The sequence below is a fragment of the Panthera onca genome, chromosome B1, assembly GCF_046562875.1.
Source record: "Panthera onca isolate mPanOnc1 chromosome B1, mPanOnc1 haplotype 2, whole genome shotgun sequence".
Classification (NCBI taxonomy): Eukaryota; Metazoa; Chordata; class Mammalia; order Carnivora; family Felidae; genus Panthera; species Panthera onca.
Genome location: NC_138342.1, coordinates 135,784,293 through 135,802,343, shown reverse-complemented (window position 1 = coordinate 135,802,343; position 18,051 = coordinate 135,784,293). Strand labels below are relative to the sequence as shown.

Genomic DNA, 18,051 nt, shown 5'->3' with positions numbered 1-18,051 from the left:
TTCATAATTTTTTATGGGACAATTTTAGGTATAGGTATAAAATTTTTATTTCGTTGATAATTTTATGAACATTCTGATCAGTAATATGTGGTAAGATAGTTTGACAACCTGTTGACTTCTAAATGTTTAGTTAGCTTGCCATACATTTTAAAGAAACTCTCACAAGTGCCTGCAAATGAAATCAGTTGCAGTTTACATTCCATTGTAAGCAGGTCCTCCACCGCCTTCAGGTACCACCCAGTTAATATTCTGACTTGGATCTTTAATATCACATGTTTTACAATGCACACAATTCTGAGCATTTATCTGTAACCGAAATCCATCACCTTGTTCCAAAGGTACAAATTCATAAACTCCTGTAAGGAAAAATAAATAATACTATGAAGTGCATATTTTGACTTTTAAAATTCAAACGTAGAAATTGAACCCCTGCAAACAGTAGCTACAGAAACCTTAAAGGTTTGTTTTCTGAATGTTTACCCATAGAGAATATTGTGAAGATCTTGGTGTGTGCCATTGCTGTTAGTATAAATTACAGATGAAAGGGGCGCCTGGGTGGCTCAGTCGGTTAAGCGTCCGACTTCGGCTCAGGTCATGATCTCACAGCCTGTGAGTTCGAGCCCCGCGTCGGGCTCTGTGCTGACAGCTCAGAGCCTGGAGCCCATTTTGGATTCTGTGTCTCCCTCTCTCTCTGCCCCTCCCCTGTTCATGCTCTGTCTCTCCCTGTCTCAAAAATAAATACAACGTTAAAAAAAATTTTTTTTTAAATAAATAAAATAAAATAAAATGTCTTGGGGAGGGGCGCCTGGGTGGCTCAGTCGGTTAAGCGGCCGACTTCGGCTCAGGTCATGATCTCGCGGTCCGGGAGTTCGAGCCCCGTGTCGGGCTCTGTGCTGACAGCTCAGAGCCTGGAGCCTGTTTCGGATTCTGTGTCTCCCTCTCTCTGACCCTCCCCCATTCATGCTCTGTCTCTGTATGTCTCAAAAATAAATGTTAAAAAAAAAAATTAAAAACAACTAGTTGTTAATATTTAAAAAAAAATAAATTATAGATAAAAGTAGAAGGTACAGCAGTATTGGCTGAGTTAGTCTTACTAACAAGGGAACAACATTTAGCAGTTTTTGAGCTCCAATGTGTGCTACAACTGAAAAGACAAATTACATCCAGTCCTTCCCCCTTGAAGAGTTTAAAACCAGTGTGATGACAGAAATTATTTAAAAGTAAAGTCAAAAGACAGTTGGGGTGCCTGCCCTCAGAGAGCTTATATTCAAATTCTAGTCCCTCCAGAATGTACTAATTTTCATATATCTACATACTATTCTACCATATCATTTGAGACCCAATTCCTATTACAATTCTCATTGAAAGTTCACACTAAAGGATACAGTATTCATGGTGAATTTAATGTCTGGGACCATTTCTTTGAGCTGAATGTGGCTATACCCTAGTATTTTAGTATATATACTCTCTGTGTATGTGTGTGTAGGAGCAGCCATGACAGAAATGATTTTAAGTCCTGTGAACATGGAAAGAGGTATTTTTTGGTGTTCCATAATCCTTATCTTGGTCTGAGGATAGAAAGGGAAAAGTTTTTTTGACAACGGTCATCTGAATTAGGCTTACCAAAAAATCCCTATTATTTCAGCACTGATAGAATAAGAACCATAAAAATGAGCTTTCTAAAGGAAGCTGTATGTAGGGGGTCATTTACAATTTCCATGCAATGAAAATGGTAGACTTCCAATGGTAATGGAAGTCTATTACCAACATGGTTAAAACAAGTATTTGTGTTTTAGGAATGGATGGAAATCACATTACTGACCTGCAGGGCAAAATCGCTGTTCTGGTCCATCATATATTGACAGATTTCTGTTTACAGGAATACTGTCATCCTTTAAGGTTAAATGTGCTGGCTGGTCATGTTCATGATTAGTACCACTTAGGGCCACAGATGACAAAAGGTCAAAGCTGATCTGTCCATCAGGTTTTGGATACTCAATAGGTGTGCAGTCCTTGGCTGGCTTGAGCTGATCAGAGTCAGAACCTTAAACCATTTTGAGAAAGATGTTTAATAAAAATAAAACACTAATATAAAAGTACTTTATCAAACATTTTTATGAAAACTTGAAAATACCCTACCAAAGAAATAAAACTTTAACCCTCTTACGGTAACAATACACTATTAAAAATACTGAGTTCATTATTTCTCTACTAAGACAAGTTCAAAACGTTAAATTTACTTTCTCTACTACTTAATGGATTACATTCATGAGGTTAAAAAAAATTTTTTTAAAGGTAAGCTCTACCCCCATCATGGGGCTAGAACTCATGACCCCAAGATCAAGAGTCACATGCTCTACCAAATGAGCCAACTAGGTGCCCCCCATTCATAAGCAGCTAATGATTTTAATACTCATACTCAAGTATGTTGGAATTACCTTTATGTTTTAGAGTCCATGGCTCCATTCCTCTAAATATCCAGTAAAAGATTCCAGTGTAAATCATCCCTCCATATACACCCAGTATTCCATGGCAGGATGGTCTTATATTTCTAACAGAATATAGCTCTTTCCACACCCATGATTTCTTCAAATTGTCCTCATACTCAGTTACATGGAGTCCTTTTATTAAAAACATGAAGTGTTAAGTGTCAAATCACCTCAAGGAGTATAAAATACTTTATCATGAAGGTATTTTGCTGCTGAAATACTTGATGAGTGAATCTTAAGTAAATTTAAACAGGTGGTCACGTGAGACCACATTTGAAGAATCTTTCCTGTGTAAATGTTGGCATCTTCCAAAAAAGATAACCATTTGATATATGTTGTTAACAGCCAGTAAGACATTTGATTTCTTAAACTAGTAGCACAGAAAATCCATTTCAAAACTGAACGAACCTGAAATGGTTACTTACAAAGTTCATGCTACTATAAAAGTGAGGCATTTTATAACTGATTAAATGAAACACTGTCACCTGTTACAAGTTGAACTGTGTCCCCCCCCCCCCCCCCAAAAAAAAAAGATTATTTTGAAGTCCTAACCCCCAGGATCTCAGGATGGGTCAGAATAAGGTCACTGCAGATGTAATTAGTTGAGGTCATATTGGAATAGAGTGGGTCCTTCATCCATCGACTGGTGTCCTTATGCACATGGAAGAGAGGTGAAGATGGAGGCAGAGATCAGAGTTATTCTGCCACAAGCCAAGGAATGTCTGGAACGATCAGAAAGCTGGGAGGGGTGAGAAGACTAGAGGCAGCAGAGTAAGGTCCCATCAATGCCTAGAGAACTCAGAATAAATTCCTGTTGTTTTAAGCAGCCCGGTTTGTGGTACTTTATTGTGGCAGCCCTAGGAAATTGTAACAATACCTAAAACTTGCTGCATGCATTTAACTGGTTCTTAACTGTCACAAACTCCATAGTGACTATACACTTCCCAGTCACCATGTTGCCTCTTCTGGCTCCATTCCCTTCCCTCAGGCTGTCATCCTCAATCTAGTCTTTGGTGATCTACTTGCTTCAGTATCATCTATGTGCTGGTACTGTGTGTCAAGAAGGTGAATGTATGGCTGGTGGTCCCAATAAGGAAAGATAACTTGGCAAGAAAATTAGGAAAAAAGTTCCACTGCTCACCAATTACACTCCTTACCTATTCTGTTCTCCTTGAAGTAGCTTCTTGCCTTTTCTATGTTCTATCTATCTCCTTCCTCTTCCACATCCTAGGCCTCCACTTCTACAAAGATACTTGAAGGCATAATCAGGTTTCATACTTCTACTTGGAGGAGCACTTGTTATTTGGAATTCTAAGGAATAAGGTTTTTTTTATCAAATATCCATTGAGTTGCTACTATATGCCAAGTATTTGGGATTCATAATGAACAAAGTCCCTGCTCTGCTGAAGCATTCTCTGCAAGAGGCAGGAGATAAAGTTGATAATAAGTATCTTCCCAAAAGGGGGGAGAATACTATATAAAAAACACGGCGTGTGTGTGTGTGTGTGTGTGTGTGGAGGGGCGGTGTTGGGAGTGCTCTGTGTGTGTTGCAAATTAACTGGTATGGTGAATGTAAGGCCACCATGAATGCGAGTTTGACATTTGAGCAAAGGTGAAGGCAGAGAGGGAGTTAGCCATGAGTAAAGACCATGAGATGGGAACATGCTTGGCATGTTTCAGGAACAGTAAAGAAGCCAGTGTGGCTGGAATGGAGAGTAAAAAGAGATGAAATCAGAAGAGTAAGAAAGCTGAGGCTTTTGAGAAAAATTGAGAACTATTAAAGGGTCTTCACAGATTAAGGGTTTACAGAGGTTTCAGTGTTCACTCTTCCTCTCCACCACCGCAGAAGGCAAAGCCTGCAAAGGAAAAGGTGCTCCCGGGTTCTGCAGTGTGCAAAGCTGTTCTGTTTTCAGATTGAAGACACTTCAGTATTTGTGAGGTATCTTAGTGTGTATATTACATACATGAAACGGAATGCAGTACTGTCGAACTTGAAATCATTTCTTCTTTCAAATTAAGAAAAAAATTTTTTAAGTTTATTTGACCAATCTCTGCACTCACAACCCCGAGATCAAGAACAGCATGCTGTACCAACTGAGCCAGTGAGGCACCCCAAACTTGAAATCATTTCTAAGTAGGTGAGATATCATTGGTACTATTCTACTTTTGATCTGAATAAAACACAACATTGCTGGAAAAATCTAATTACTGAGGTTAGTTTTCTTCACACAGCACACATTTGAGTGCTTTGTGTAAAGGGACAGATACAATATATATCTTTTAAATATCGGTTGAAATATGCATAAAAAAGAACTCAAGATTTTTAATTGTATTTATTTTCATTCTTTATCTGTATACTAAGTGTATGTCTAAAAAGATTCTTTTTAATATCTCAGTGAAGACCTTGACAATTTTCTATGCTTTAAATAGGAATTTCTTACCTATTGTCTTTGATTGGAGATTTTCACCAGTTAGTTGATTAAAAATAGATTCTGCTGCCAAAATTCCACTTTTCATTGCTGTGTGGGAACCTTTGATCTTGGGAACATTCATGAAACCAGGGCTACAACCAATTAGTAAACCACCAGGAAAGGTGAGCTTTGGTATAGACTGAAGGAAAGAAACATTCAAAGTGCATTTTTAGTTCAAATTAAACAAGCAGAACAATATTACAAATTATATTCTCTTAAAGTCTCCTAAAGCTATAGGGAAAAATTTGAAGGAAAAAATCAGAATAAGGGCAGTTTCCAACCCCCCCCCCCCTTTTTAAGAATGAGGGTTAGACTATTACTACTTTTCTAGGGCTTCTTCCTCTTCTGCCCCCTGACTAACCTACATGAGACAGATTTACAACCAGAAATTAACATACATTTTTATTTTTACATATCCACATCTAAAAATACTCTGTAAACTTAAACAACTATTATAGAAATTGTAATCTGCTTTTACATACATTCTTGGTAACATGATTTACAAAGGATGTTAACTCTATATCCCTGTTTTATTTTACTTTGATATCTAGAGATGGAAACTTAGGTTCTGATCATGGTATCGTGACAATTAGCTACTACTTTAAAGATATATTTTAATTAAGTTAATAAGTTGAATTTCCAAAATAAATTTTATTTATTTATTTATTTACTTTATTTATTTATTTATAAAGTTTATTTTTTTGAGAGAGTGAGAGCACAAGTTGGGGAGAGGGGCAGAGACAGAGGGACAGAGAATCTCAAGCAGGATCTGCACTGTCAGCACGGATCCTGACGCAGGGCTCAGTCTCACAGACCGTGAGATCATGACCTGAGTTGAAATCAAGTCGGACACTTAACCAACTGAACCACCCAGGCGCTCCCCCCCACCAAATTTTAAGACAGTTGTCTGGGCCTTAGTATATACTTTTCATGAAAAACAATGTAATAAAAGGTAGTGCTGTTATTTGGGTTACCCAGTAAAAGCTTATATATACCCTACAATGTAGTGACTAAATTAGATTGCATGAGAAAATGTATTCTAACTATAGTTTGAAAATGAAAGAAGAGAGGACCAGTGCAGAGTTTCCTCCTTCTGTATTTTTTCTTCTTTAAGGGCTTCCTAAAGTAAGCCACAAGTCTGTGTTGAGAAAGTGGTGGGTGGTAAGAGTTTGGCTGATGGTGCCAAAAGGGACACAGAGGGAGAAGGATAAACAGGGAAACCAGTGCCATCAGCTGCAAGATCCGTGGCCACAGCTACTATCAATTACAGAATTCTCACTATGAGGGAGAGGTGGTGAGAAGAGAAGCTGGAGGGCAGAGGGAATGCTGGTATCAGACAGATCAGGGTTCAGATCCTTTCACAGTACATGCAGGGAATGAATTTATGATTATAGTTCTCAGACCGAATTCAGTATCAGAACCACCTAGATAAAAGAGCCTGAAATCAGGATCACAAAATAGACAAGAGGGGGAAAGGATATTACTAGCTGAAAAGAGATAACAGTAATTTGGATAATGACACTTTTCTTAAATAGGACTTTGGCCTTGCCAACACTAAGTTTGATTGAAGAACCAGAAGACTGTGTGAAGTTTATAAAAGGGCATGGATTGTTAGTGCCAGTTCTTCCAAAATGGTGCTTAAGTGCGAAGAATAAAAATCTTATGGTCCAAGCAAAATGATTTTTATTTTTTTAATTTTTAAAAAATGTTTAGTTTTGAGAGAGAAAGAGCACAAATGGGGGAGGAGCAGAGAGAGAGGGAGTGAGAGAGAGAGAGAGAGAGAGAGAGAGAGAGAGAGAGAATCCGAAGCAGGCTCCAGGCTCTGAACTGTCAGTGCAGAGCCTGACGTAGGGCCTGAAACCACGAACTGTGAGATCATGACCTGAGCTGAAGTCAGAAGCTTAACTGACAGAGCCACCCAGGTGCCCCAAGCAAAATGGATTTTTAAATCCTGTGAGGATCCTACACTGTATGGGCAGTGTTACTGGCAGCTAGGTATCTGGTCAAGGAACTATGGACAGGAGAAGTTGCACTGGGAAAGGCTATATTCTGGGACATGAAACCACAAGGTTGGAAACTCTCCAGAAAAGGTAAGTTTTAGTACAGACTAAAAAAAAAAAAGAGAAATAAAGTCATGTACACAGAAACTACCTCATTTATAAAGAGAACAAACTAGTGATTGCCAGAGGGGAGGCAAGTGAGGGGAGGGCAAAATATGTGAAGTGGATTAAAAGGTACAAACTTCCAGTTATAAAATAAGTATGATTAAAAAAAAAGGGGTGGGGAAATCTTATCATATTTGTTAGCTCAAAATAAACAAAATTGAATTTTCCAAATTATTGCTTCTTAAGGTTCTTTAAAATTTTACTGGAAAAGTTTCTGAATCTTTAATTAAATCAGAAAATTTAAGTAAAATGTATGTGTGTGTGCGTGGTCAACTCTTCTCGCCAATCTAAAAAAAATCATCTGAGAGGCTGAAATACACAAGGCCATATGTTTTTAAATACAAATCTGATGATGTCCTATTAAATATACTGGAAACTTCATACTATAAAAATGAGTAGAATTAAATTGACAGGTATTATGGACAATATGCAAAAGAGCTGAATGGGCTTGAACATAGTAATACAACTTAATAAATATTTGTTGCAAATGAATTACTACTCTAGAAACAAAATTATTCATGAAAATAATTCCATTGCAACAGGGACACTGTTATTTTAAGATTCTAATGATTATATTTATAATTTAGCTCTGATTTTACTGGACTTTATGAATTATTGTTATAGTAACAAAATATTTAGAACTTCATTTTAAAGGTTAAGTTACTCATCACCCATTTTCTTTTTTTTTAAATTTTTTATATTTATTTATTTTTGAGAGAGAGAGACAGAGTGTGAGCAGGGAAGGAGCAGAGAGAGAGGGAGACACAGAATCTGAAGCAGGCTCCAGGTTCTGAGCTGTCAGACAGAGCCCGACACAGGGATCAAACTCCCGAACCATGAGATCATGACCTGAGCCCAGTTGGATGCTCAACCAACTGAGCCACCCAGGCGCCCCTCCCCCCATTTTCTATTATCTGTTACTTTTACAACAGAATTAAAAACAAAAAAAAATGTCCAATCTCTAAGATAGTTCTAGATTCCTAGAATATTAGAGACAGAAGGGATCATCTTCATTTTACACATGATCCCATAAAGCCAGAGAAGATATGTAACTTGCTTCAAATCCCTTGGTATAGATTTTAGAGCTAATTTTTAAGATCATCTTACATGTTTAATATTTTTACAATAGTACTAACAGCTTTTATTATTGCTTATTTCATTGTTTATATATAATTAATACATTAACTGCATTTGGTAAGGTTTATTTTGAACATATACTAAAATAGAACAATTCAGGGTAAAAGCTTGACAGAGGCCACCTAAAAGGCATGACTGTTATTAGGTAGTTGGGATTAATTAACTACCTTTGTGGAAAACTAAATCTGTCTTTGTTTCCTTGCTGCTAAGGAGTAATGGAAACTATCTTGGATCATACGGTTTTAATTTTCGGGTTAAAAACCAAGCAACCAACAAGAAGCCTATAAATTTATCTCAAGAAATCAATATATTCTTAAAACTAAACTCACAGTGTAATTTAATTTAAACTATGGTGTGACACAGTTTTATAAACACTAGATGCTCTGCTTAAAAGTTTCTTTCTATAATTTTCTATTCTTTATCTAAATTTGTTACATTATATTTTCAATGTTTACTTTATAATACAGAAATAAATAAAAAATTTTGTTACCTGAAAGCCACCTTCATTCAGAGCTCTGGCCCCATATGCAATTCTTTTTCCACCTTCCAATGTCGGCTGAATGCTGGGATGGTGTTTCCACCTCTGGAACTCTCTAAATGGGCTCAGATATGGATTCTGGTAGTCTAGACCAACCTTAAAATTTTTATATTTAAATTTAGTAAATTTATATAGACATTTTTATTTCAAATTATATCAAACTAAAATGTGAGCAATATTTATGAGAAAGCATTAAGTTTCTTAAGAGTGCTCAATAATACTTGGAGAACTATAGGCAGTAACTCAAACCTAACTGAATAAAATCTGTTTGGAAAAGAAAGGGCAAACAAAAGGATACCATGTGTTTGTATTTGGCCAAACTTTAAAAATGTAGACCATATTAATAAATCTTTGTGCTCTGTAAATAAAAGTTCAAATTAGAAAAGTATTTGTAGGTAAGTGGCTAACATTAGGTTTCTACGAAAGGAGCTGTAATTATTTTTCATGTATCAATATCCACTCTGGTAATAAACTAATAAACTATATGTGGTGCTACTAAGGCACAAATGAAGAAACAGAATGTAATCATACTTAGAAAAAAAGAAGACAAGAAATATTAGAGGCTACATTTTACAAGGCATTATCAAAACGCTAAAATTAATACCCAAAACTTTTTTGCTCTCAAAAAATTAAGTCACTGGAATAACTATACAAAAATGATATACTGAACACTTGGCTATCTGTCAAAAAACACCAATAATGCAAAAATTTAATGTATCACATACAAGTCTAATTATGACATTAAATTATAAAGTTGCGACCAACTGCAAGGCGCAGTAACTTTATTTTTTCCATTCCTTGCAAGGTTCAAGATGTAATTTACCGCAGACATAAGTGGTCAAAAAGGGAGAAAATGCTTACATTTAAAAGTTATAGATTTTTTTGAGGGGAAGATGGCGGCGTAAGAGGACGCTGGGTTCACCGCGTCCTGCTGATCACTTAGATTCCACCTACACCTGCCTAAATAACCCAGAAAATCGCCAGAAGACTAGCAGAACGGATTCTCTGGAGCCAAGCGTAGACGAGAGGTCCACGGAAGAGGATGACATAATATTATACATGGAAAATCCAACAGACTCCACCAGAAGTCTGCTAGAACTGATACATGAATTTAGCAAAGTTGCAGGATACAAAATCAAAGTACAGAAATCAGTTGCATTCTTATACACTAATAATGAAGCAACAGAAAGACAAATAAAGAAACTGATCCCATTCACAATTGCACCAAGAAGCATAAAATACCTAGGGATAAATCTAACCAAAGATGTAAAAGATCTATATGCTGAAAACTATAGAAAGCTTATGAAGGAAATTGAAGAAGATATAAAGAAATGGAAAAACATTCCGTGCTCATGGATTGGAAGAATAAATATTGTTAAAATGTCAATACTACCCAAAGCTATCTACACATTCAATGCAATCCCAATCAAAATTGCACCAGCATTCTTCTCGAAGCTAGAACAAGCAATCCTAAAATTTGTATGGAACCACAAAAGACCCCGAATAGCCAAAGTAATTTTGAAGAAGACCAAAGCAGGAGGCATCACAATCCCAGACTTTAGCCTCTACTACAAAGCTGTAATCATCAAGACAGCATGGTATTGGCACAAAAACAGACACATAGACCAGTGGAATAGAATAGAAACCCCAGAACTAGACGCACAAACGTATGGCCAACTAATCTTTGACAAAGCAGGAAAGAACATCCAATGGAAAAAAGACAGTCTCTTTAACAAATGGTGCTGGGAGAACTGGACAGCAACATGCAGAAGATTGAAACTAGACCATTCACACTTTTCTCACACCATTCACAAAAATAAACTCAAAATGGATAAAGGATCTGAATGTGAGACAGGAAACCATCAAAACCTTAGAGGAGAAAGCAGGAAAAGACCTCTCTGACCTCAGTCGTAGCAATTTCTTACTTGACACATCCCCAAAGGCGAGGGAATTAAAAGCAAAAATGAACTACTGGGACCTTATGAAGATAAAAAGCTTCTGCACAGCAAAGGAAACAACCAACAAAACTACAAGGCAACCAACGGAATGGGAAAAGATACTTGCAAATGACATATCGGACAAAGGGCTAGTATCCAAAATCTATAAAGAGCTCACCAAACTCCACACCTGAAAAAAAAACCAGTGAAGAAATGGGCAGAAAACATGAATAGACACTTCTCTAAAGAAGACATCCGGATGGCCAACAGGCACATGAAAAGATGCTCAACGTCGCTCCTCATCAGGGAAATACAAATCAAAACCACACTCAGATATCACCTCACGCCAGTCAGAGTGGCCAAAATGAACAAATCAGGAGACTATAGATGCTGGAGAGGATGTGGAGAAACGGGAACCCTCTTGCACGGTTGGTGGGAATGCAAACTGGTGCAGCCACTCTGGAAAACAGTGTGGAGGTTCCTCAGAAAATTAAAAATAGACCTACCCTATGACCCAGCAGTAGCACTGCTAGGAATTGACCCAAGGGATACAGGAGTGCTGATGCATAGGGGCACTTGTACCCCAATGTTTATAGCAGCACTCTCAAGAATAGCCAAATTATGGAAAGACCTGAAATGTCCATCAACTGATGAGTGGATAAAGAAATTGTGGTTTATATACACAATGGAATACTACGTGGCCATGAGAAAGAATGAAATATGGCCCTTTGTAGCAACATGGATGGAACTGGAGAGTGTGATGCTAAGTGAAATAAGCCATACAGAGAAAGACAGATACCATATGTTTTCACTCTTATGTGGATCCTGAGAAACTTAACAGAAACCCATGGGGGAGGGGAAGGAAAAAAAAAAACAAAAGAGGTTAGAGTGGGGGAGAGCCAAAGCATAAGAGACTGTTAAAAACTGAGAACAAACTGAGGGTTGATGGGGGGTGGGAGGGAGGGGAGAGTGGGTGATGGGTATTGAGGAGAGCACCTTTTGGAATGAGCACTGGGTGTTGTATGGAAACCAATTTGACAATAAATTTCATATATTGAAAAAATAAAATAAATAAATAAAAGTTATAGATTCAAACCCAGTGCTGCTTTCATTTTTAGTGACAGCATGCCTAAGTGGAAAATGGGCTTTGAAGTCACACAGACTCAGGTGTGAATCCTGCCTCTTGTCATTTCATGGGTGTATTTGAGAGAGTTGTTTAACTTGTTTGGACTTCAGTGTCCTGTCAGTAAAATAAGGATACACCTACTTCTTAGGATTATTATGAAACTTAGAATTCTCAGTGAAGCATCTAGCATTGTGTTGGGCATTTAGTAGCTATGATTCCTAAAGTATATGTAAAGTATATTTATAGTGTTTAAAAAGCTATAGACTATAATGCCAGTAATAGCCACAAGCACTTTACAGACTGACAAAGTTAGAAAGGGACCTTTAAATGAAAAGCTTTTTTTTTTTTTTTTTTTAAGTAAAAAGCATTTTACATGCTGCACATTTCATAACACTGATGATCCAATGACTCTAACAGAATTTTCCATATTGGCCATGTAACTTACCACAAAACCAAGAGCTACCAGGGGTTCACCTTCATTTAAATGGTAGAGGAAAGAGCCTCCATAAGTATGTCTGTCCAAGGGCCAACCAACAGTGTGATCTACTCTTCCAGGTTTCCACTTCTTTTCATCAATAATCCATAACTTAAAAAAAAAAAGCCCTAGAGTATTAAATATTTTCTATCACCACAATATATACAACTTGCCAAGTTTTATGTCTTAGTTATGAAAGTTTCAAGTCAAAGACTGTAATACACAAAAAAAGTAACACACTGAGAAACACAAAAAAAGTACTTTGCATATCAAAGAAAATTATATCAAACTGCAGCATGATAAACCGGACTAAAGGAAACTGGTCAGAAAAGTTATGAAGTCTATAGGAAACACCCTGAAGAGATGAGGAAAACTTCTGGGGTGCTGGTAATGTTCTGTATCTTGATCTGGCTGGTGGTTACATGGGTGTGTTCACCTCACAAGAATTACTTGAGCTGTACACTTAAGACCTGTTGCTTTACATATGTTATTCTTCAATAATATAGTTTATGCTTTCCTGCACTACCCCCCCAAATGAAAAAAATTGCTCATCTATTTTCAGAATGGTTCGTTTTAATTTTAAACAATTTCCATCTGAAATATTATTTAAAAATCAGATAACGTTATGTGCTATCTGCAACCTACCAAAACAATTAAGCCTTTACTCACAATAAATCTAGTTATATATGGAATTTGAAACTTTCTGAGCTTTACCCTAAAAAAAATTAAACAAAAGGGTTATAATTAATCTTTTACACTCTAATAAGCACAAGGTTTGGGAAAACAGAGATCGGATAAACTGAGAATATATACAATACTTAACCTAATTAAATTTTAGGTTTCAAATCAATATACTATGGCTGAGTATATATTTCATAAACTAAATTATCTTCACAGTGCAATTTTGAAGAAACAATTCTTGTAAGATGCGGTCACCCTACAAACAGCATAGGGTATCAGGTCAAATCTTATTTGGGCAGATGGCATTATAATGAAAAAAATTAATATTACAAGTATTTTTGGGGTGCCTGGGTGGGTCAGTTGGTTGAGCATCTGACTCTTGATTTTGGCTCACGTCATGATCTCACAGTTTATGAGCCCGAGCCCCACGCTGGGCTCTGCACTGACAGTGTGGAGCCTGCTTTGGGATTCTTTCTCTCTCTGCCCCTCCCCCGTTCGCTCCCTCTCTCTCCCCAAATAAATAAACTTAAAAAAATATTTAAGTTCAAGACTTTGATTTCAAACAACATTTTTAAAAAAAAGTTTATTTAGTTATTTATTTTGAGAGAGAGAATACAAGCAGGGAAGGGGCAGAGAGAGAGAATCCCAAGCAGGCTCTAGGCTGTCAGTGGAGAGCCCGATGCAGGGCTCGATTCCATGAACTGTGAGATCATGACCTGAGCTGAAACAGTCAGATCCTTAACCGAATGAGCCACCCAGGCACCCTTCAAGCAACATTTGATAAAACAATTACATGTAGATACAATTTAGATAATAATGGAATTTGATTAGCAGTACTTTCTAGCCCCTTAAAAAATATCTGAAATCTTTTTAGTCATAATGAACATCTCAAGTCAAGGAAAAATATAACAACTATAAAATTATATCAATGTTATAAACTACATAACAACACAAACAAGTTTAAATTCCATGTTTCAAAATGAAAATTACAAAAAACAAATCAGGATACCTCCTTGAGTCCAATTCCATAGGTTTGGGGATCACAATTGGCTCTCAAATCAAACTTCTTATATAGTTGCTTGGCTAGATGTCCATGGCAACCCTCTGCAAAAATTGTAACTTTGGCATGTAGTTCTAGTCCTCGCTCAAATGTTGTCTAAAAAACAAAAATGTTAAATTGCAACATTTGACAATTTAAAAAATATTCATATTCTAGTCAGTTTTTTTTTAATATGAAATTTATTGTCAAATTGGTTTCCATACAACACCCAGTGCTCATCCCAACAGGTGCCCTCCTCAATACCCATCACCTCCCTTCCCCCCCCTCCCACCCCCATGAAACCTCAGTTTGTTCTCAGTTTTTAAGAGTCTCTTATGTTTTGGCTTCCTCCCTCTCTAACCTTTTTTTTTTTTTTTTTTCTCCTTCCCCTCCCCCATGGTCTTCTGTTAAGTTTCTTAGGATCCACATAAGAGTGAAAACATATGGTATCTGTCTTTCTCTGTATGACTTAGTTCACTCAGCGTAACACTCTCCAGTTCCATCCACGTTGCTACAAAGGGCCATATTTCATTCTTTCTCATTGCCAAGTAGTATTCCATTATGTATATAAACCACAATTTCTTCATCCATTCATCAGTTGTCTGGTCAGTTTTGAATTGAACCATGATTCAGGTATGGAAGAAACAGTACAAATACATAACCCTAGAAATAAAACTAGGTAGTGCTGTAAGTGGAATCTAATTTAAAATGTTATAATATATCCTGTGTCTCTGTTGTATTTTTCTTTATAACTTCCAAAGTACCTGAATGAATGCATAAGAATTAAAAAGGAAATACAGCATCTCCTGCTAAAAAAATTCTCTCCAAGTGAAAATAAAGTGAAAAGCCATTTCCCCCTGCTCAATTTTCCAGTCTCATCATCTGAAGCAAAAAACAGTTAATAGTTTTCTTGTGAATCATCCCAGAAAATTTCCATGAATAAAAAATTATACAGAGCCTATTTATATCCTTCTAACACAATCATACCAAATATACTCTTTAGCTACTTGTTTTTCACTTTAATTATACTTGTCCTCTATTGTTCAATGTATATTATAAAACTGAAATTTTTTTCCAAGTAGAAAAAAAGCTACAATTAAAGTCTTTACTTCTTTTTTGCTGTATATATTTTGCACTTAACACCTACCATAATGTAGATACTCAATATAAGTTACTTAATAAAGGAATACAGAATAATCAGGAAAGTCTCTTATGAAGCATATCTTTTCTGATATTTCTCTATTCATTTTGCTTGCATGTATGTGTGTGTGCAGACATTCATACAGATAGTAGTTTTACACTGACAAACTGTTTTATAACTGCTTTCACGTTAGTGATTTGTCTAAGGCAATATAAACCAAATAAGGCATTCATTTTTTAAAAATATTTATTTATTTATTTATTTTGATGGAGAGAGAGAGCAAGCAGGGGGAGGGGCATAGAAAGGGAGAGAAAGAATCCCAAGCAGGCTCCGTGCTGTCAGCACAAAGCATGATGTGGGGTTCGATCCCACAAACTGTGAGATTATGGCCTAGGCTGAAATCAAGAGTCTTGATAAAGTTAACTGACTGAGCCACCCAGGCGTCCTCCTATAGCATTCAGTTTTAATGCTTGAATAGAGTCCCCTAATTTTTCAAACAATTCTCAATAGTGGGACAATCACACCGTTCCAGTGTGTTTCACTATTATAAAGCATTTCTTACATGAATATACTTGGTGCTAAATATTTTCGGTCTGAATGGTAAGAATTATCTCATTAATTTAACAATAAACTAATTTCTTTGGTTACTAGAAATTCTGAACATCTCTCACATGCTTACTGGTAACTTTTTTTTCTTGAGCAATACTTACTAGTGTCATAATAATGCATCATGTATATTACACTTGCATACACATCCTATAAGTACTCTCACTCAGTACCTTTTTATTTTGTTCTTGTCTGCTTCCTTTTATTATACCTCATCCATAAACCATATTAACAATCTAGTATGTACAGTTTTACCCAAATACATAAACATACATATATTCTGAGATACATATACACTTAAAATTTTTCGATTCTTGATTTATTCTACAAAAAATAAGATCATATAATACAAACTGTTCTGTATCTTTTCTCAATACTACTTCATGAAAATCTTTTCAAGTCACTGTATAGTTCAAATTATTCTTTTCAAAGGCTGTATAGTAGTAGTCCATGTGGAAATACCATAGCTTATTCACCTATTCTGCTAATGCATAATAACCATTAACTCTGTTTCCAGTTTATTTGTGATCAAAAACAATGTTTATAAAACATACACCCTCGTATATATATATTCTTACAATACTGGTGCTGTGAGTGCAGAGCCCGCTTCCAATCCTATGTCTCTCTCTCTGCCCCTCCCTTGCACTCTCAAAAATAAGCATTAAAAACAAACCAAAAACAAAAAGAAAAAACTTCTTGGGCCCTACTATAGGACACACTGAGTCCCAGACCTCATATAATTCTGATGAATCTGGTCAAACCCTTAGAAGAACAATGAAGTAGGTAAGACTCCAAAGCTTTGCCATTTGCTTATTTCTAGGCAGGAAGCAGTAAGAAACAGGAACATCTGCAGGGAGACTCAATACAAGATTCCCAATTCTGTTCAAGAATGTCAGAAGGAAGGATAAATTCCAAATTAACAAATATTTATTGAGGACCTGATATTACCTGGTACTATACGGTAGGTACTGGAGTAACCCTCCATGATCTCTGCCCTCATGGAGCTTATGATCTAGTTGAGAAATTAAGACAATAAACACATAAATATGAATTGACAAATTAATTTATTGAGATGTTAATTTGTGTTTTGTCCTATTGTTACAGGAAAGCAATGTGTTTTTTTTTTCCTTGTCCTTTCCAGGGAATCTTATGGATCCATCCCCTTAGAGCTTTTCTTTGCAAATTAAAAAATAAAAGTTGTAAAAACCTGAAAACCAACCAGGATTATATCTGAATGAAAGGAAAGCAATCAGTTTAATATTTACCAAAAGATATTAAAATTATGTCAAAGACTCTATCAACATGACTGATAGTAATACAAATGACTCTTGTCCATAGAAATGAAAATTGTGGAAGTGGCAATGCAGTTTACTGATGACCTACACATGGGTATGTTTTTTGAATTCTCCTTGAACTGCTCACTGAGTCTGTCATTTATTAATGAGTAAAATAAAATCTGTCACATGTTTGTTTTATATTTGTACGAGTCATGTTTTTCTCTTTAAAAAAGTATTCTTAAACACATTATATTGACTTGTCTAAGCCTTAGCTTGACTAAGTCACAGCTAAGTCATAGTTCAAAAATGCTTCTGTATTTTTTTTTTTTTTTGCTTCTGTATTTTTTAACAAGAGAAAAATTCCACATTAATCATATTCTTTTTTTTTTTTTTAACGTTTATTTATTTTTGAGACAGAGAGACAGAGCATGAACAGGGGAGGGGCAGAGAGAGAGGGAGACACAGAATCGGAAGCAGGCTCCAGGCTCTGAGCCATCAGCCCAGAGCCCGACGCGGGGCTCGAACTCACGGACCATGAGATCGTGACCTGAGCTGAAGTCGGACACTTAACCGACTGAGCCACCCAGGCACCCCCACATTAATCATATTCTAACACACACTATTAGCATACACTCTGTAGCAAAACTAAATTATTGCATTTAAGTTGATTCTCTTCTTTGTTTTGTTTGTCAGTTTGTTAAGCTCATAACTGTTAAGATGTTTACCTTTGGGGCACCATCCTTTTGTATCCCTACATCGTTAGTGGCAATCCCCTTTACACTACTATCTTCATGAAAAAGGACCTAAAATGAAAACATATTTTGTTATCACCTAGGATTCACAACCACCTTGAAAAGAAACAATAAACAGTCTTAGATTTTTAAGAAAGTGAGCATGTTCTCTAGACTACAGAAATATAGGCTTTAAAACATTTAGGCAAAAAAAAAAAAGACACATGTTTTAAAGATA

At 36.3% G+C, this 18,051-nt stretch overlaps 1 protein-coding gene across 1 annotated transcript in view; it reads right to left on the bottom strand.

Annotated features, from left to right (window-relative positions):
- Positions 1-22: 22 nt before the first annotated feature.
- Positions 23-18,051, bottom strand: part of ETFDH (electron transfer flavoprotein dehydrogenase) — a 32,604-nt gene continuing 14,575 nt past the window's right edge. The window contains exons 6-13 of the mRNA XM_078445650.2: positions 17,808-17,885; positions 14,029-14,175; positions 12,309-12,449; positions 8,753-8,896; positions 4,931-5,099; positions 2,439-2,621; positions 1,823-2,044; positions 23-356 (exon numbers count right to left, since the gene is read on the bottom strand). Coding sequence (XP_078301776.1) covers positions 193-356; positions 1,823-2,044; positions 2,439-2,621; positions 4,931-5,099; positions 8,753-8,896; positions 12,309-12,449; positions 14,029-14,175; positions 17,808-17,885 — 1,248 coding nt within the window. The 3' untranslated portion in view covers positions 23-192. The remainder of the gene's footprint in view (positions 357-1,822; positions 2,045-2,438; positions 2,622-4,930; positions 5,100-8,752; positions 8,897-12,308; positions 12,450-14,028; positions 14,176-17,807; positions 17,886-18,051) is intronic.